We start from the raw sequence: 17934 nt of genomic DNA, 5'->3' as shown, positions 1-17934 counted from the left end.
TCCATGTCAAATCGGGCAGGAGTTGACCCTCATAGTCACCGATTTTGATGATATTTGGTACACAGCTTTGCTTTGCTCCAAAATCGACACCTGTGACAGGATTTTGCTGAAATATGATTATTACATATTATATAAGGGGTGTTCAAAAAGTCATTTTTCTGAAACAGGCAATTTTCAATTATGTATATCTCGGGAACGAATGAAGATAGAGAAGCGTTCTTGAGCTTGTTGTAAATAGGAAAGATGGTAGCATATTATGAGATGATAAAATGTTGAAACTTAGTAAAATTTGAACACAATGTTCAAATCTCAAGTTTGAACAGCTCAAAACACCCCCAATCGGTTTTTCTCATTTTTGGATATTTTTAACTACCATCCTTCCTCTTTATACTGAGAAAGTCTTATCGTGGTGTTTTTATATAAGGAAGAAAAATTAGATTGAAATTTGTCCTGCACCAGCAGTTAACCGAGCTGCAGCGTCCCTATGATGATACTTTTCATTTGTGTAAAGGATATATACAGAGCATTCCCTGGCATTCGCTACGAGACTCGGCGGCAAGCGGCCCGGCATCAGCGCTTGTCTTTCCCGGTGAATGGTGAACAGTCGCACGTTACAGTCTGTTTCTTTCGCTCTCTTTCCCATTCTGTTGACATTGCAGACTGACGCCAGTATAATCCTCCCTCGGAAGTTGTGTTGTGTCGTGTCCGTGTGTTGAAGATTGAAGATTGTGGCTTAATATGGCACCACAAAAGTTTACATTATAACAAAGGATTTATCTTGTCGAGTGTTACTTGTGGAATTGTGGAGAAGTGCGACGACGTTTTGCAACGAAATTTCCTTGTGTTCCCGTTCCACATAGGACCACTATATTAAACCTCGTAAAAAAGTTTAGAGTAACAGGGTCAGTTCTGAATAAAAGTGAAAAGAAAAACCCACGTGTACTTACTGAGGAAAAACTCGATGAGATAGGACAAAGGTTAGAACAGTCTCCTCGGAAATCTATCCGCCGCCTCTCACAAGAAACGGGGGTTTCAAAAACCACAGCATTTAGAGCCTCTAAAATTTTTAATCTGGAGAATTACAGTAGACGAACTTGCACGTGTAAATGCCAATTTCCTTCGGAGATGCCAGGAATGTGTTGCAGCAGAGGGACATCATTTTCAACACCTTCTGTAGTCAAGGTTAGTACACAATATGAAAACTGTAATTTTAATAGCCTACTCAAGCGACTGTCACGGACCCCGTTCACCGGGAAAGACAAGCGCTGATGCCGCACCGCTTGCCGCCGAGTCTTGTAGCGAATGTCAGAAGAAAAGGTTATTTTATCTTGTTAGACAATACTTTGCATTAAGAGAGCATAGTGTAAGGCGAAAAGTGGCCAGAAGTTGGGGGTAACTGCCCCCAAATCCCCCTAATAATTGCCACTGCTTCTGACTTATATTGTAAGTACTGAATGTTTTCACAGACATTCCTCATTTTTCTCCCCTTCATTCTCTTGGCTAATACAGAAGTTTTCACAACATGCACACATCTCGTACCACACGAACGAGGATAAAAATATGTGAACAGTAACGTATTTAAATTAGTAATAAGCACATGGGGAAGCCAATCATCAACTGGAATATCATCTGTCCCTGAACAACAAGTATATATATATATATATATATATATATATATATATATATATATATATATATATATATATATATATAATGGATAAAAGCAAGGAGGGCCAAAAGGGCTAAGTAAAAATCAAAGAAGGTAAAAGGAAACACTCACCGGACAGTAGCAAAAATTCAAAATTTTCTACTGTCCAATGAGTGTTTCCTTTTACCTTCTTTGATTTATTTATACACACACACACACACACACACACAGACACACACTTTAGCATGACACAAATGAAAAGTATCATCATAGGGATGCTGCAGCTCAGTTCATTGCTGGTGCAGGACAAATTTCAATCTCATTTTTCTTCGTTATATCAAAAAACACCACGATAAAACTTTCTTAGTGTAAAGAGGAAGGATGATAGTTAAAAATATCCAAATATGAGAAAAAATCGATTGGGGTGTTTTGAGCTGTTCAAACTTGAAATTTGAACAGTGTGTTCAAATTTTACTGTTTCAACATTTCATCGTCTCATAATGTGCTACCATCTATCCTCAAGGATGCTTCTCTATCTTCATTCATTCCTGAGATATAAGTTATTGAAAATTGCCTGTTTCGGAAAAACTGACTTTTTGAACACCCCTCATATAATACATAATAATCACATTTCAGCAAAATTCTTTCACAGGTGTTGGTTTTGGAGCAAAGCAAAGCTGTGTACCAAATATCATCAAAATCGGTGACTATGAGGGTCAACTTCTGCCTGATTTGACATGGAATAGCCCTTGATTGATTTGCTTTATCTTACTTCGCTTTTTGTGCCAATTTTTGGCTAATTTGCGAAGATGGGAATGAGTAATGACATGATGAATGGACACTCACAAACATCCTTGCCCAGGCTGATTCGAACTCAGGACACCTGGGTCGTAGCGCGATGTACTAACCACTCTGCCACTGGGACCAGCTCATTTTGTATTAGTCTTGCACTTAAACTAATTTTTGATTTGCATGTCAGTGTGATTCTTAACAGTATTTTTGAGGCAAGGCAGTTACTGACAAACATGTATGTACCATACAACATTAACAATTACCTTTTTCGTTCTTCAAGTTGTTCTGCACTCAGTCCATACATAGAATGTTGGCCTTCATATTGTGGAAGTTGAATCAAATTCCATCTGCTGAATTTTATGTTTGAAACATTTGATTTAATTTGGGCATTCAAATCACTTTCCTCTTTTGATTTTGAATTGAAAGATGCTAATTTTCTAGAAGAAAGAAAGTTATTTGTATTAATAGACGTGCTACTCTTGCAACGTTCTGTGGAAGCACTTCTCACACTTTTGCGTTTTTCGTTAATTTGTGCCCGATAACTAGGTGTATTTGAGTTTTCGCTTTGCACGTGAACAGATTTAGATGGAACGTTTCGTTGTTTAATGTTGGTCACTGACAATTCTTCAGCACTATTAGCTTTTGCTTTAAAGTTTGCATTGGCTGGGAAGGCTTTACTGGTCAAATTACCTTTGGTACTGTTTAAGGGTTGTACTTGAGCATTTCTTTTTCGTAAAGTTTTCCTAGGGCTAGAAAGGTTAAATCTTTTGATTTCAGGTGGACGCTTAATGTCCTTTGGAGATTCGCCTGCTTTCTTTGGTTGGTTGCAGTTTATAGCTTTATTTGGCAAGTCTTTTTTAACATTTTTTGTCAACGCTGCTTTACTTTTACTTGCATCATGTGGAATAATTCTATTATTTTTCACAGGAGTAATTTTTTTGTTCTTTTCATTCACTTTACCCAATTCTTTGGAATGTTTATTTGGCACACTACCATGAGTTCCTGAACTCTTATCACTGACAGTTTCTGATTCAAATAAACTATTTTTGCTACTGCTTACCAGTTTGGAATGATCTGGGTTAGAATTTACACTACATTCATTAACTAAAATAGTTTCACTTTCATTTAATACTTTATCACTGCATAAATCATCATGTGAATTGTTACTTATGATGGTTTTATGAGCACTAGCACTATTCTCACTACTGTCAACACTGTGGCGCACAATATTCTCTGTGAAGGATTGAGTCGAATTGGAATCCTTTTCTCTGTCATTATAATCAGATGAATCTCTGTTGTTATTGTTTTCTGAAGATATATGAACACTTATAATATCTTTATATTCTTGCACTTCTAAAGAATATTGTTCGTTAACATTGTTATTATTTTCACTATCTACAATGCTGCCATCTAGCTCTTCTGCATTTACAATAACAGCATTTTCTGAGGCTGTGGCAACGTCATAATTTTTTGTAGAATTTGCTTCAGTTTCTGATCCAGGGATATCTTTTTCACAAACATCCTTTCCCTTGTTCTCGTTTGCAGCTATCACCCCTTCATCAGAATTTGTTCCATCAAGTGACTCTTCATAGCCATCATCTGAAATTATAATTTAATAAGATATTGTGTTTGTAAATGTTAATTTAAACAAAAAGTAGCTATTAGAAAGTAATCATTACTTTTAATATGTGTAAATAGTGAGAAAGAAGATTGGTGACATGAGAAATAACATGTGACTTTACTCACCCAACCAGCATCAATTAATTTTGACTGACCTTTGAGCAGAATACTTATTATTTTATAGTTTTTGAACATGAAATTAGGAATTGATGTTACAGATGTTATTCAAGTGAACTCACAATTACGTATTAAGATATTTATGTTAAAGATTTATTCATTTGTGCATATAAAAGGAGGTGTTTCTTCAGGTTTCCAAGGGTGACTGACAAGGGCACCATAGGGTATTTTCTCAGGGGGCAGAGTAAGATTTCATATCTTGCCCTTCAGTCATAGAAACTTTTATTATTATTATTATTATTGCTATTATTATTATATTATTATTATTATTATTGTTGTTTTACAAATCATAAAATTCAATTGAAAATATTATTTAGATAGTAACTGGAATTGCATTGTTTCCTTTCCATATACATCTATCATTTTGTTGATGAATAGATCTTTGCCTTTTTGTACTTTTTTAACGCACAAACATGAATCAGAGACGACTTAATTTACTGTTACCTTATGGTACTTCTGATCCATGTTTCTACATGGAAAAAAAGGTAATAATTCAAAATTATGGAGTATGAATTATCCAGGTCAAATCCAGACTTCGGGATATGATTTCCCAACATTTTGTAATCCAGAACAGCTGAGAAATTTCAAAGGATCTTATTTTAAAAATATTAATTCTTGATATTTTCTGCACTATAAGGGTCTCAAATTCCTCGAAATTAACAGTTTTTATTCCACAAGTGCAAAAAAATCAGTTGAAGGGAAAAGAGTGTGCACAAATCGAGATTTCCACCGCATCAGGAAATTTTAGGAAAATGGAGAATTTGTTCAGTCCCAAATGTCAAAATTATTAATATTTCCTTCATAATCCTGTCACAACCAAAATTTTTCCATCCCACACACCTCCTAGTTAAGGCAGTCAACATAATTCTAATGTCTGTAAAAACGTTCTCTCATTATTTTATTGTACATGGCAGTTAATTGCTGTAACTAACAACCTATAAATCACAGAAAATAATATTCTTTGTAATAAAATATTGCTACAATTTCACCATTCTAATTACATGTTTGCTTATAAATGTTGATTATTTGAATCTTTAAGGAGTGTTTTGCTGACTGGCAGTGTAGACCAGCAGTCAACTGCAAGGCGATTTTGTCATTTGCTGTGTTGTCAGTTCAGAAATGGAAAATGTTTACTGTGTATTGTACATTGTTTACTAACATGAGATTTTCTTTGGGTGAATGTGTGTATTTGTACAGTACGTATATAAATATGTGTGGCAGCAAAGGGGAACATTCTTACATTGACTGTGAACATGGCAAATACAAGTTCTTGAACCCTTATTAAAAGTATTGTGAAAGTGCTGGAAAAACGAGAACTCGCATGGCAGTAGCTAGGTGGCATCACTCTTCCAAGCCTGAAGAAAAACTTTCCTGTTTACAGGCAAATGAAATGCAAAATGAATACCTTAAACTAATTATTGCTTTAAAATCAACATTCAACAATTCCTTTATTGTACATTTCATTATTATTGTTATATATTTCTACAAGTACTGTAATCTGGAGTGAATTTAGACAATAGTGTATTTCCTCCGTTGTCGAACCTGCAACATTGCACCAGTGCGTTTTGAGTTCCTGCATTGTCACTTGTAGCGTTGCTGAGTTATGTAGCTGATAACCTTCAGTTGTTGAACTTATGCATGTGTGTCAATGTGTGTGTGAGATGTGTCTGAAATTAAGAGAGAATTTACATTGTTGTCCTTAACTTTGCACCATAGCTAACATGCATTGGGAATTCGGAATTTTTGTTCCAAGAATGTGTCAACAATGGAGGTGTAAGGACAGTTCTGTGATGTGTGCTATGTGCATTTGTAAGTGGATGTGTAGCAGCAGTCGAAGTGGAAGGCAGTGCTTCAGTGGGGTGAATTCGGACAATGCTGCTTGTATACAGAAAGGTAGTTGGAGGACAGAATTATGGAAACTATGATAATAAAGATTTGGAGAATGCCATAAGAGATGTGAAGACAGGAAAACTAACACTTCTAATAACCTTAAGATGTACGTGAATGGCTTCCAGGCATTAAAGTTATGTTGTTTAATTTGAATTTACATGTTTTGTATAGATAAGAAAACACACACACAACAACAAGGCTTACAAAGCAGTACACATAGACAGCAAATGAATCAGAAATGCCAGATCAGACCCCCCCCCCCATGTCAGAAACGTGCAATCGTGTTTTAGAAGAGGATGTGTTTGTAACAGTGCGTTACATATACACTGAGAACAAAAAAGAGCAAACATTAAAATATGTTGGTGTTGCAGCTGTTGTGTCCACAATAAATGTTGATGTGAAACTTCTAGGACCTTACAATAACAGTAGAAGAGTCTTTGAGTTTCCTAGCGTAGATGATGAGGATTCCATTGGAAAAGATCAGATCACGGAGATTCTTCCAAAGCCACAAGAGAAGAGAGGAAAATTCACAATTGGATATGATATTCTGTGACTTTTGACTGGAAGCATGCTTTAAGATAGAACCAGTAAACACAAGAGGATGTGATTGTCTTGTTTAATATGTAGATTAAGTAATGAATGTTTGTATCCACTGCAGTACCAGATATCCCGACAGCTCCAACTTTCTATTTTTTTTTATCATCATTTTGTATATCCAGGGTTTTTGTTTTTTATTCACTTCTTGTAAGTTAATTCCTATTTACAAATATACTCTCAATGACCATCTCTACTCTGCTTGGTAACCACACACACAGTGGATACATCTTGGCCAGGGGAATGATGAAGGAATTGGGAGCATGAAAGGGAAAATATCAATTTTACTAAAACATCATCCTGAAGCTCGCCAGTTGAACGCTCATTCACCCCAAATTCCACCGGATGCAGAGCCGAGCAACAAGAATTTTCCACTCAGCTCTGCACAGTCAGCAAGGCAATGGCCCTCGCCAGCGGTGAGTGCACCTCCACAAAAAATTCCACCTGCACGAAGGGATACCCCAGGTGAACAGTAGGAGGTGTAAAGTCCACCACGTCATGGCGACATTTCCATGTATAAAAATCCCTGGAGATAATCAATCAATTTCCATGTTATCAGCAACTCGATCAACGAGACCACGACATCTGCCAGTTGAGAGATCACGACATTATGAGGTGGCAACAAGTGAGCAATTCAAGAGGCAGTCCAGACTACGGAGAACCATAAGCCGAAAGCCAGCCCGAGTCTGGAGAATCAGTGCTCTGTCAATTAAGCTGCCGAATTGCCAGCTGCCTCTTATGGCTGCCAACAATCTCTCCAGCGGGCACCCGTCTCCATTTGACTGTCGCAGATGCCAGAAGCTGAGGGCCAGAACAACAAGCAAGGGGGGTGAGTAGCGTTCAACGACTTAGGCTCCCAACAATCCCTCTCACGTGCCTACTCGGCCGAACACAATCATTAATGCGAGATGGAATATTTCATGGAAGCGACGACAGATGGCAGTGCGCAAAAGAACGGGAAAGAAAGCTGATTGTTGAAATTAGAATAGCAGGAGGATGACCATATGTATTAAAGTGAATGGGAAATAAGTAAATGAAGGTTATAAAATGTATATAAGGAATAAATAACATAATGTAAATAGGAGATTATGATAATTAAGGATATACCCATATATGGAATATTCAGTAAAGTTAATAAGCTGAGTGATGAGTTCAGAAATGTGTCCCTTTTCGATCTTTGAGATCGGATTTGATTCTGTTTACCTCTGTCGAGGAGAATATCGCCAGGTTTTTGTTGTTTTGTCCCTGGTGACACTGTATTCAAATTAGATGCCCCAAAGCACTTACGGTTGCACTTTTCTTTAGATGCACTGGGCCACAGGTAGCGCTTTCCCTTAGCGATCTGGGGCTGTCCCTTTTGGTTTGGGATAGGAGGTGGCGCTATATCCAGATTTGTCGCCCCTCAAATATTTTAGAGCTTGTGTTCAGGCTTCAGAAAAGAGAGAAACGTGCAAAGGTATTTGAGCTTTCAAGAAGTATACGATTGCTGTAAAAGAAGAGATAGGAAAAATATATGATCGCTATACATAGAAGAAAAAGAAATAGATTGATTTGCTGCAAATAGAAGATAGAAGAAATAGATGATAAATAGAAGAAAGAAGAAGAAGTCAATGATCTATTCATAAAATAAATTGATATCATAAGAAGAAAAAGAAGAAGGCCAAGAAACGATTTGTTGTAAATAAAAGATTGAAGAAATAGAAGAAAGAAGAAGAAGCCAATCATTTATTCATAAAGGAAATCAATATCCTTAGAAGAAAGAAGAGGAAGCCTATTCATTTAACCAAAGAAGAAATTTATGTTAGTAGAAGAAAGAAGAAGCCTATTCCTTTACTAAAGAAGAGATCTACACTAGTAGAAGAAAGAAGAAGTCTATTCCTTTACTAAAGAAGAGATCTATGCTAGTAGAAGAAAGAAGAAGCTTATTCCTTTACTAAAGAAGAGATCTACGCTAGTAGAAGAAATAATAAGAAGCCTATTCCTTTAATGTAGAAGAAAGAAGAAGGCAAATATAATATCTTCCAAAGAAATATTCATGTACACATATATCTTACAATCTCTGTAACTATGAAGATTCTCAGAATATACTTGCATTTTCATCATATCCTTTGGCTATAACGCTTTCTTATTTGCATTCTCAAACAAAGAACCCATTACCCTGAAGATACTGTAGCCATGGTATATTTATTTTAGTGCACATAAGGCATGTTGCACCCTTCAACTGCACCATTCAGGGTAGAGGTAGTTCAGCGAAACCTAAACTAAAACCCAACTTATTTAACTGAGCTACGTCCCGGTGTGACTCATTCCTGTGCCATACCCGACGTCACGCTACAATATACATATAAAAATCACCAATACATCCGAATTCACCACAGATTACGGTACATTAATCACATTGATCAAAAAATTAAGTGATTTTTACTTTAGCGCTGTATTTTACTACAGTACTCTACCTCTCTAAATTAATTGCCTTATCTGGGAGAAAACACAGATTTTTGTACTTACACCTATATTATATCAACTACTACATGGTGCAGATTGGTGTGTTGATTATTAACATAATTGGCTCACAGTATCACATGTTTATGAAAAGTTAGTTATCCCCATTTTTATACTTTCACCTTCCTGCTCATATTTATGCAAGTAAATTCACATGCAGAAATTCACTGGGCTGAAACTGTAGTTCACATAGAATCAATGGACATTCTCAGATGGAGTGGTTAATGATATTGCCTTCTAATCAGAGATCCTTTGATTGGAATCCTGGAACATGCACATTGTAGTCCTATGTTCTTCTTAAAGGTTTGCATAACCAGCTTTTTGCAGATGCAAAATCATCTAAACAGTTATTTTTAGTGGTTTTTATTTTATTTTATCTGAGACGTTACGTCCTGGATTTTTAGAACTTCTTCAAGCTACACATACAACAACACAACCTCACATGGCACTCTACACTTCGAAGGAATCAATAACTTGTGTTCTTATTTCCTCCTAGGCAAACTGGCTTTCCACTTTGCAGGTGTCATAGCTGGCTGTTTCTCACCCTCTCCTCCATCCTGTGAGATACTCTTCTTGTCTTCCCTCCTTTAACTGGTGCCGGCCCCCGTGACGGAGTGGTTAGCACATCGCACTACGATGCCAGGGATCCTGGGTTCGCATCCTGGCCTGGGCATGGATGTTTGTGAGTGTCCATTCATCAATTTCATCATATCATCACTCATCCTCATCTTGCGATTAGCCAAAGTGGCATAAAAAGCGAAGTAAAATAAATCAAATCAAATCGTTTAACTGGTCTGGCAAGTTGAAATCTTCCATTCTTGTGCAGAAAATTGAAGATGGCTCTGGAAACATAACCAACTTGCATTCACATGCTTTTAGTTTCATTAGTCCTTGAGTGAGCACATGTTGACATATGGGCATAGGATTAATAAAGTACAAATGAAGGAGAAGAGGCAAAATGAAATAGAGAGAAAGGTGGCAGAGACAAAGCACACATGGATAAACAGGGGAGAGAACAAAAACAAAGGGGAAATTAGAATGAAATGGGTGGAACTAATAAAAAAAGCATGTGGAAAGGAAGTTGGTTAAGTTTCCAGAGCCACCTTCAATTTTCTGCACAAAAATGGAAGATTTCAACTTGCCAGATCAGTTAAAGGAGAAAGAGGTCAGTCCCTGCAGAAGAAGGAGGGGAGGGAAGACAAGAACTGTAGGTCACAGGATGGAAGGGGAGGGGGGGAAACAGCCAGCTATGACACCTGCAAAGTGGGAAAGCCAGTTTGCCTAGGAGGAAATAAGGACACAAGTTATTCATTCCTTAGAAGTGTAGAGTGACTAGCCATGTGAGGTTGTGTTGTTGTATGTGTAGCTTGAAAAAGTTCTGGAAAACCAGGATGAAACATCGCAGATAAAATAAAAGGCACTAAAAATAACTGTGTTAGATTATTTTGCATTTGTAGTTCTTAACTGTAAACTGTAATTCCAATTAGCGTATCATAGTACATTTATTGAATGATTTGGTATATTTTAGTTTGCTTTTCTGCCACTTTTGGATAATGGCGAAGATGAGGATGAGTGATGATATGACAAAATTGATGAAGGGACACTCTCAAAGAACACTATGCCCAAGCCAGGAATTGAACCTGGGACCCATGGCATCGTAGCATGCTGTGCTAACAACGTCACCACCATCTGCATAAAGTGTACTTAAATTAAATAAATGGGAGTTCAGGCATCCATGCAAAATAATGATCCTTATAATATGATTTAAATAATTTTTTTCAAATATTCATCCAAACATTTTTCTCACATTTCATAATAGTTAAAACAACTTTCCATACTGTCTCTGCACTTAATTTGGAAGTATGGAAATTGTTAGGTGTAGGGGTGTGTCCTCGAATCTTGGGAATAGCTGAGGGAATGCTCCTATGGCTCAACATGGTGATATGAGACAAGATGCCTTGGATACTGACAGTGAGGATCAATGTTTCTCTGAATATTAATGATAATGGACATTTGTTATTAATGTACACCATCTTAATTTGACATTATCCATTGTCTATTTTAGCCTAGTATATTTTTTCGTGGACATTTGTTATTAATGCACACCATCTTAATTTGACATTATCCATTGTTTATTTTAGACTGGTATATTTTTCTTCACTACATATTGTTCAGGTGAACAAATTTATTTTGCCGATGGTGGGTACCAAACCCAAGTTGGACCTGTAATTTAACTCCAAAGTCCAGCACCCTACACCAAGAATTGTACACTACTTTTTGTAATATTAAGATTTAGTGCTAACAATGATAATGAAGCTGTAGAAGGATCACTCAAAAAAAGAAACATTCAAATCTGGTACCTTTGGTGGATAGACCAAGGGTCAACCACACAATATGATCGATCAACCACTGAGGCATTAAAATGTGTTTCTAAATTAAAATGCAATTCTATTGAGGCAACAAGTGACAGTGACTCATGTAGTTAGAGCCTTTCAACCAGTGTCATAACAAAGAGATTGCAACACTGCATCCTGAGACAATTTATTCTTTTTTCTCACGCAACATGGCTGAAGAACATTTTGAATTTTCCAAAGAAAATCAATTTGGTATGTTTCTTGTTGCTAACAAGCTCATATCATTTTTTTTTTACTTTCTTAATTGCTTAGTACATAGAAACTCCATAGTATTTATAACTTGTTACTTGGTTGGAAATTATCTCAAAGTATGATCAAACTATTATGACAAGCAGCATACATGACACTGAATGCAATGGCACCTGACAGAAAGTGACAGTCACATTTCACCTCAGTGGAAATACACACCCTACCATAATGAAATTGTGAAATTAAGGAAAATACCTGATGAGACACCTTCCAAGTCTGTACTGTTGTTGAATTCAACAAGGTTCTCACTAAATTTAACTTTTCGCTCTCTTTCCAAATCAATAGGAGTTGTGTCTTCAAAGAGAAGACGATTTGCTGTTTTCAGTTTAAAAGCAACATCATAGGGAGGTGGTGTTACAACATCTGAAATATCAAAAAGAAGAACTGATTACTCAGTACTCTATTGGTATTGCCTCAATAAACCTTTTAAAATACAAACTGGATGATTCTTCTTAATTTTGTGTGGTACTTGTTTCACTTATACTTAAAAAAAAAAATCACATACGAAATATAACATCAGTTTTTACGTGGGAAAGGTTGGCTTTACGTTTGCCCAACTATAGAAAAGTGATTCAAAATCAGTTTTAAAAACAACTTTTTCATGCTAAGACAACTTTCAGGAGTATGCTGAAAATTCTAGTGTGTAAAATAAGTGACATGTAACAGTGTTTCTTTTTGAATATTTCAGTACCAGCACATACTGGAAATATATTTTTAATGAAAGTAGAAGCTATTTTTAACTTGCAGTCACTCATCAGTTCTTTGTCAGTCGCCATGGATGAAAGATGTGTCTCTTTTGCTGTAGTAGATCAAGAACATTCTTACAGGCATTATTGTGAAGGTGGTTAAGCAATGTGATGTGCAGACTAAATTCCATGAGAGGTAGAAAACTAAATAAACTCTAGAAGGCTTTTGTGCTACCACTTGAAGGTATGGTGCCTAGAAAACAATGATACCATGTGACTTTTAAAGTGCTGTGTATTTTTTTATTTTCTAAAATATTTTCTATTGTTTACATTTGGTCTCACAATAAATTATGTATATATCAGAACACAAACCTATCCATTCTTTAGTTTTCAGTACGTAAAACTATACGTTGGCCAACCATTTTCAGTATGTTTGGCCCAACGTTGGGCCGACCACTTTTGGTTACTTGGGAAGCGGCTCTGGGGCTCATCCAGCCACAAATGAATGGGAACCTGGGGGGAGGGGGCAGAGCATGGTGTTGATCACTTCACCTCCAAAATGGCAGAGATCGAGAATGTGTGGGGCCTTACCCCAACATCCTCTAAATGTGCCTTCATGGCATGGTGCTGTATGCATGGGGAATTTTACCTTACAGTACCAATGACTATTTTATATTCCAACTATTCTTACTAGGATATACGTGTATATTGTTAACATATGTAAAACATAAGCATCATTATTTGTAGCAAATATCAGTCACACAGCTTCACAAAAAAACATACAAGGCTCATTCAATATATAACCGGAAATATGTTCTAACAAATATTTATTACAAGCACCAAAAGAACTACAGTACTATGTTTCAACATAGTTCCTCCCAGTTCAATGCATCTATGCCAGCACTTGATAAGGGCACTGATTCCACAGCAAAAAAACCTTTTGGACGCGTGCGTAACCACTCATGCACCACTGACTTGAATTTGTCGTCATTCTGGAACCTCGATCTTAGTGCATCTTTCAGTGGGCCAAAGGTGTGTAAATAGGAAGGTGCGAGATCGGGCAAATATGGAGGGTGGGGTAAGCACTCAAATTTTAGGTCCTCGATGGTAGACAATGTGACATTGGCAGTGTGTAGACTTGCATTTTCATGGAGCAAAAGCACACCAGTAAACACCAGACCACGTCGTCTCTGCAGAATGGCTGGTTTCAGTTTTTCGCGCAAAAGGTTGTAGTAGGTGGTACTGTTTACATTATGACCTCTGGTCATGTAATGTTCAAGAATTGGCCCCTTGTGGTCTCAAAACAAAGTTAACATGACTTTTCCGCCACTCCGTTGACCACGCACCTTCTTCAGTATGGCAGATGAAGGATGTCACCATTCGATTGTTGTCCTCTTACATTCTGGTTCATAGAAATGAACCCAACTTTCATCTCCAGTGACAATACGATGAAGAAATGCCTCACCGTCAGCTTCATAACGGCGCAAAAGCTCCCTGCATACATCAATATGTCTCTTATTCGTTTTGGAACCCAACTCATACACACTTTCCTGACTGATATGGTGGGCTGATCCTATACTTATTTCCATCTGAGAAGCAATTTCACTGACAGTAATGCACAAGTTCTCCTCCCGTATCAAGTCCTCCACTTGAGCAATGTTGCATTCAGTGACTGCAGTGACAGAGCGACCTGGACACGGAGAATCTTCAACACAGGTTATGCCCTGTTTGAACTTCTCAGCCCACTCGTACACTTGTGATCGTCCCATAGAGTTGTCACTGTACTGAACTGTCATGTGGCGATGAATTTCTATCGGTTTCACGCCTTCACTCAACAAAAATCTCACGACACTTCGCTGCTCCAGCTTGGAGCACTCCTGTAAGGGTGCCGCCATCTTGTGTAACTGTTTCCCAGCATCCCGTGCGTGAGGCAGGCGTGCCAGCTCCAGCTAGGAATAGCTTAGAGTTGCCTTCACAAAATAACAAACATATAACAATCACGGTTGTATTTTAGATTTTTATACTACTTTCCCGGTTATTTATTGCATGAACCTTATATATGATTTTTGTCTAGAGGTACAAAATCGACTTTTAATTGTGATATATTCCTGTAAATATTGCTCCTAAATTACAATTAAAAGCCTATAAAATTAAAACATTCCATCACAAAAGGCTCAGTTATAATATTTCCTTGCAGGAGGACAAAATCAAATAGATTAATACCATTTTTTTTGAGGCCTTAACACACTTTCTCTTAGAAAAATACAATCTAAAATTTACCTGCATCTTAACATCCAAAGATTTGTCAATACATGCTGAAGCGAAAGCTCAACTCCAATGTGAGATTAGAAGCATAAATGCCCTGTAAGGAATCTTGTAGGCTAGCAAAATGGCTTTTCACACTTTCAATTCACTTGTTCTGTGTTCAGTTATCAGTAGCAGGTGTAACTTTGAAATGTGTAACACAGTCAATAGTTTTAAGTGACATTTAGTGATCAAGCTTTCAAGTAAATTCCTATGCAATGCTATTCTCACTACAGTGAAACATTTAAATTAAGTAAAATGAAGAGTGAATCTTATGGTCCAAAAAAATCAATAGAACATTCTAACAATATTTCCTTTGCAAGAGCTATCTTATATTCCTTACAGCAAAAGATAAATTGAAGTATCTAAAAAATGATAATACATACAGTATTCATCTGAATCATCATCATCATCAGTATCTTCTTGAATGGATGCAGAATGTAAACTAGAGACTGGTACATATTTCTCTACTTCCAGCATTCCCAGTCGTTGCTCTTCTGATATTGTATAATCATCCTCTTCAGTCATGACTTTCTCTATAGAAAAATATAAAAAAAAACATCACATTTGGAAGATGCACGTACATATACATGATCTGTGGTGGATCTAGTTGGTAGGGCACCAGATTTGATCCTTGGAGTGAGTGATCTGAGGGGTGAATTTTTCTGACAATGTCCCTGCATAGAGTGACTCCAGAGCTAGATAAACTCCAGTATGGCAAATAACAAGAATGTGTGGAGTCATACCTTCACACTCGTTATGTGCTTTCATGGCACGATATATTGCATAGGGGATATTTTTACCTTTTATGACTTTAGAAATCTAGAACAGAAGCAAGTTTATTTTAAGCAAGTATTATAAACATAAATTATGACAGAATGGGTACAAGTGATTTCTTTCTTTGTATAGTGGGATCAATGAGTACTAGCTATCATGCAAATTGTCCATCGCCATGTTTGTGCACTTTATTTGACCCAATAAGAGCAAAGAAGTTGCTAACTTGCACCAAATATTTATAATAACATTACAAGAATGGAGTGAATATATTTGGACGAGTTAAAGTTACAGTGGTGTAAGTCACATTTTTTAAAAGGCAAAGACTCTGACTCGCAGCACGTTGCTGATCAACACAACAGCTGTTTCCTTTATCACTAGAACTTCAACTGTCATCTGTTGCCAGTTGAATGAATCTCTGACTTACTTCACGTTTTCTGTTAACAGATTGACTTATCTCGATCTGGTTTCTGTCTGTATTTTTTTTTTTCAAAGTGACCTACACCACTGTAACTTTAACCTGTCCATTTAATGAAAATGTTTGATTCTAGAGAATTATTTCAGTCCATGTTCCTTTTGTTTTATTCACAAAATAAGTGATAACTACTTTGACCCATTGACTTTTTCATTTTTATTGAAGCTTCTTAAAGAAAAACTGCACAGGCAATAATGGAAAGTAGTATTTAAAACTTGTCTAATAGCAAATATTTACCACTGCCATGTTCCTTTATGGAATTTTTCGTAATTATCCTAGATACTACAACCCACTGTGGGACCATAACCTGTTTTGGATTAGAGGAAGTTTTGGTAGCAGCCTGTTATAGGGCAATTTTACAGGAGAAAGTACTTACGGAACTGAGTTTCTGTAGACTTTTGAAAGGTCGTGGAAGTGTTTTCTCCCTTCGTTCAATTTATTCGGCCTGTAAAACATGTATTTTTCGACATTAATATCTCTGCGATGCAGAAAAGCTCTAGCCTCCATTACCTTCGACTACGTGAACCAAATGCTCCATGTGTTTGATGATGTAACCCCCGGTCAGTGTTTCCAACGATGCAATTGTTTTCCCAGAACATGACAATTTTAACTATGTTTGCCTAACCTAACAGAACCTAACCTAACCTTGCCATGGATGGTTTATGGGGCTATCCTTGCATGGTTCGTGGGGTTTTGGAACTCGGAGAAAAAAATCTGTAACACGAAAGTAGGAATTTTTCGGTTAAGATGGTTTGAAGCACTGCATACCCACAGATAATAGACAACGCTAGTCAAGATTTGCCTGCCATATTGCGTGTAACAGAAGCGAAAAAAGCAACGAACAATAAATACTCATAATGTGAAATATTACTATTATTTCAGTGAAATGAGCAAAATCCCACCTTAAATAACATTTCGCAATGTAAGTACGAATGTAAAGACGAAATGGACGAGTGAAATGTGTTTTCCCTATAACAGACTGGTACCGAAGTTTCTTATCAAGTAACTTGTACTTTGACGAACTAGTTTTTGCATGACAATTTCTAATCTATTGGAGTTGAACCAAGCCTGCAGTACTCTTCCACCTTTATCTTGATTGATTTAGTTTATTTTACTTCGCGTTTTGTGCCTCCTGGCTAATTTGCGAAGATGGGGATGAGTGATGCAATTGATGAATGGACATTCACAAACAACCAAGCCCAAGCGGGATTCGAACCCGGGACCTTTGGCGTCACAGCGCGATATGCAATCCACTCGGCCACAGGGTCCGGCCCACCTTTATCTTGTCCCATTTAATTTTCTTAGTCAAAAGTTTTGGGATCTACGTGTTTCTTTTTCGTCAAATCGGGAAGCATAGAATGTATATTTCTTATAATACACTGAAAATGGTTGAGAATATTTTTGTTTAATGTATAAGAAACATAGGCTTGTTACATGTATGGTACCGTAACTGTACTACAGCAAAACTGGCCAACTAAGGTATCTAATAAATGCAACTAGATTAATAATTTCTACGAATAATTACCTTTGGTGTGTTATAGATGCAAATATCTATGGGAGAGATAAATTCTTGTAGTACTGAAACTCACGAAGAATGCATATCGCCGTCCTGTTTGTTCTGTTGGAATGCGACAAAAATGTTTATCCTGCATCATTTGTTGCCTAGGTTACCGAGCATTGTTGCCAGAGTGCAACCAGTGTGATTGTTGAGCCCCTCTGAGGAAAATAAAACTATAATATAATCTTATTTTAAAGTAAATTAGAAAATGCACGAATAAAATATACTGATTTGTCTACTTCAATTTAGAA

At 36.9% G+C, this 17934-nt stretch overlaps 1 protein-coding gene across 2 annotated transcripts in view; it reads right to left on the bottom strand.

Annotated features, from left to right (window-relative positions):
• Window positions 1-17775, bottom strand: part of LOC145988786 (uncharacterized) — a 29144-nt gene extending 11369 nt beyond the window's left edge. For both annotated transcript variants that reach the window (XR_014441784.1, XM_083123971.1), the window contains exons 1-4: window positions 17651-17775; window positions 15263-15412; window positions 12082-12249; window positions 2704-4039 (exon numbers count right to left, since the gene is read on the bottom strand). Coding sequence is in view for 1 of the 2 variants with exons in the window: in XM_083123971.1 (XP_082980097.1) it covers window positions 2704-4039; window positions 12082-12249; window positions 15263-15404 (1646 nt within the window). In the remaining variant the exon portion in view is untranslated. The remainder of the gene's footprint in view (window positions 1-2703; window positions 4040-12081; window positions 12250-15262; window positions 15413-17650) is intronic.
• Between the last annotated feature and the right edge of the window lie 159 nt (window positions 17776-17934).

Source organism: Lepisma saccharinum, chromosome 6 (assembly GCF_977018435.1).
Source record: "Lepisma saccharinum chromosome 6, izLepSacc3.1, whole genome shotgun sequence".
In the NCBI taxonomy this organism is placed as follows: domain Eukaryota; kingdom Metazoa; phylum Arthropoda; class Insecta; order Zygentoma; family Lepismatidae; genus Lepisma; species Lepisma saccharinum.
This window is presented reverse-complemented; position numbering and strand designations above follow the sequence as displayed.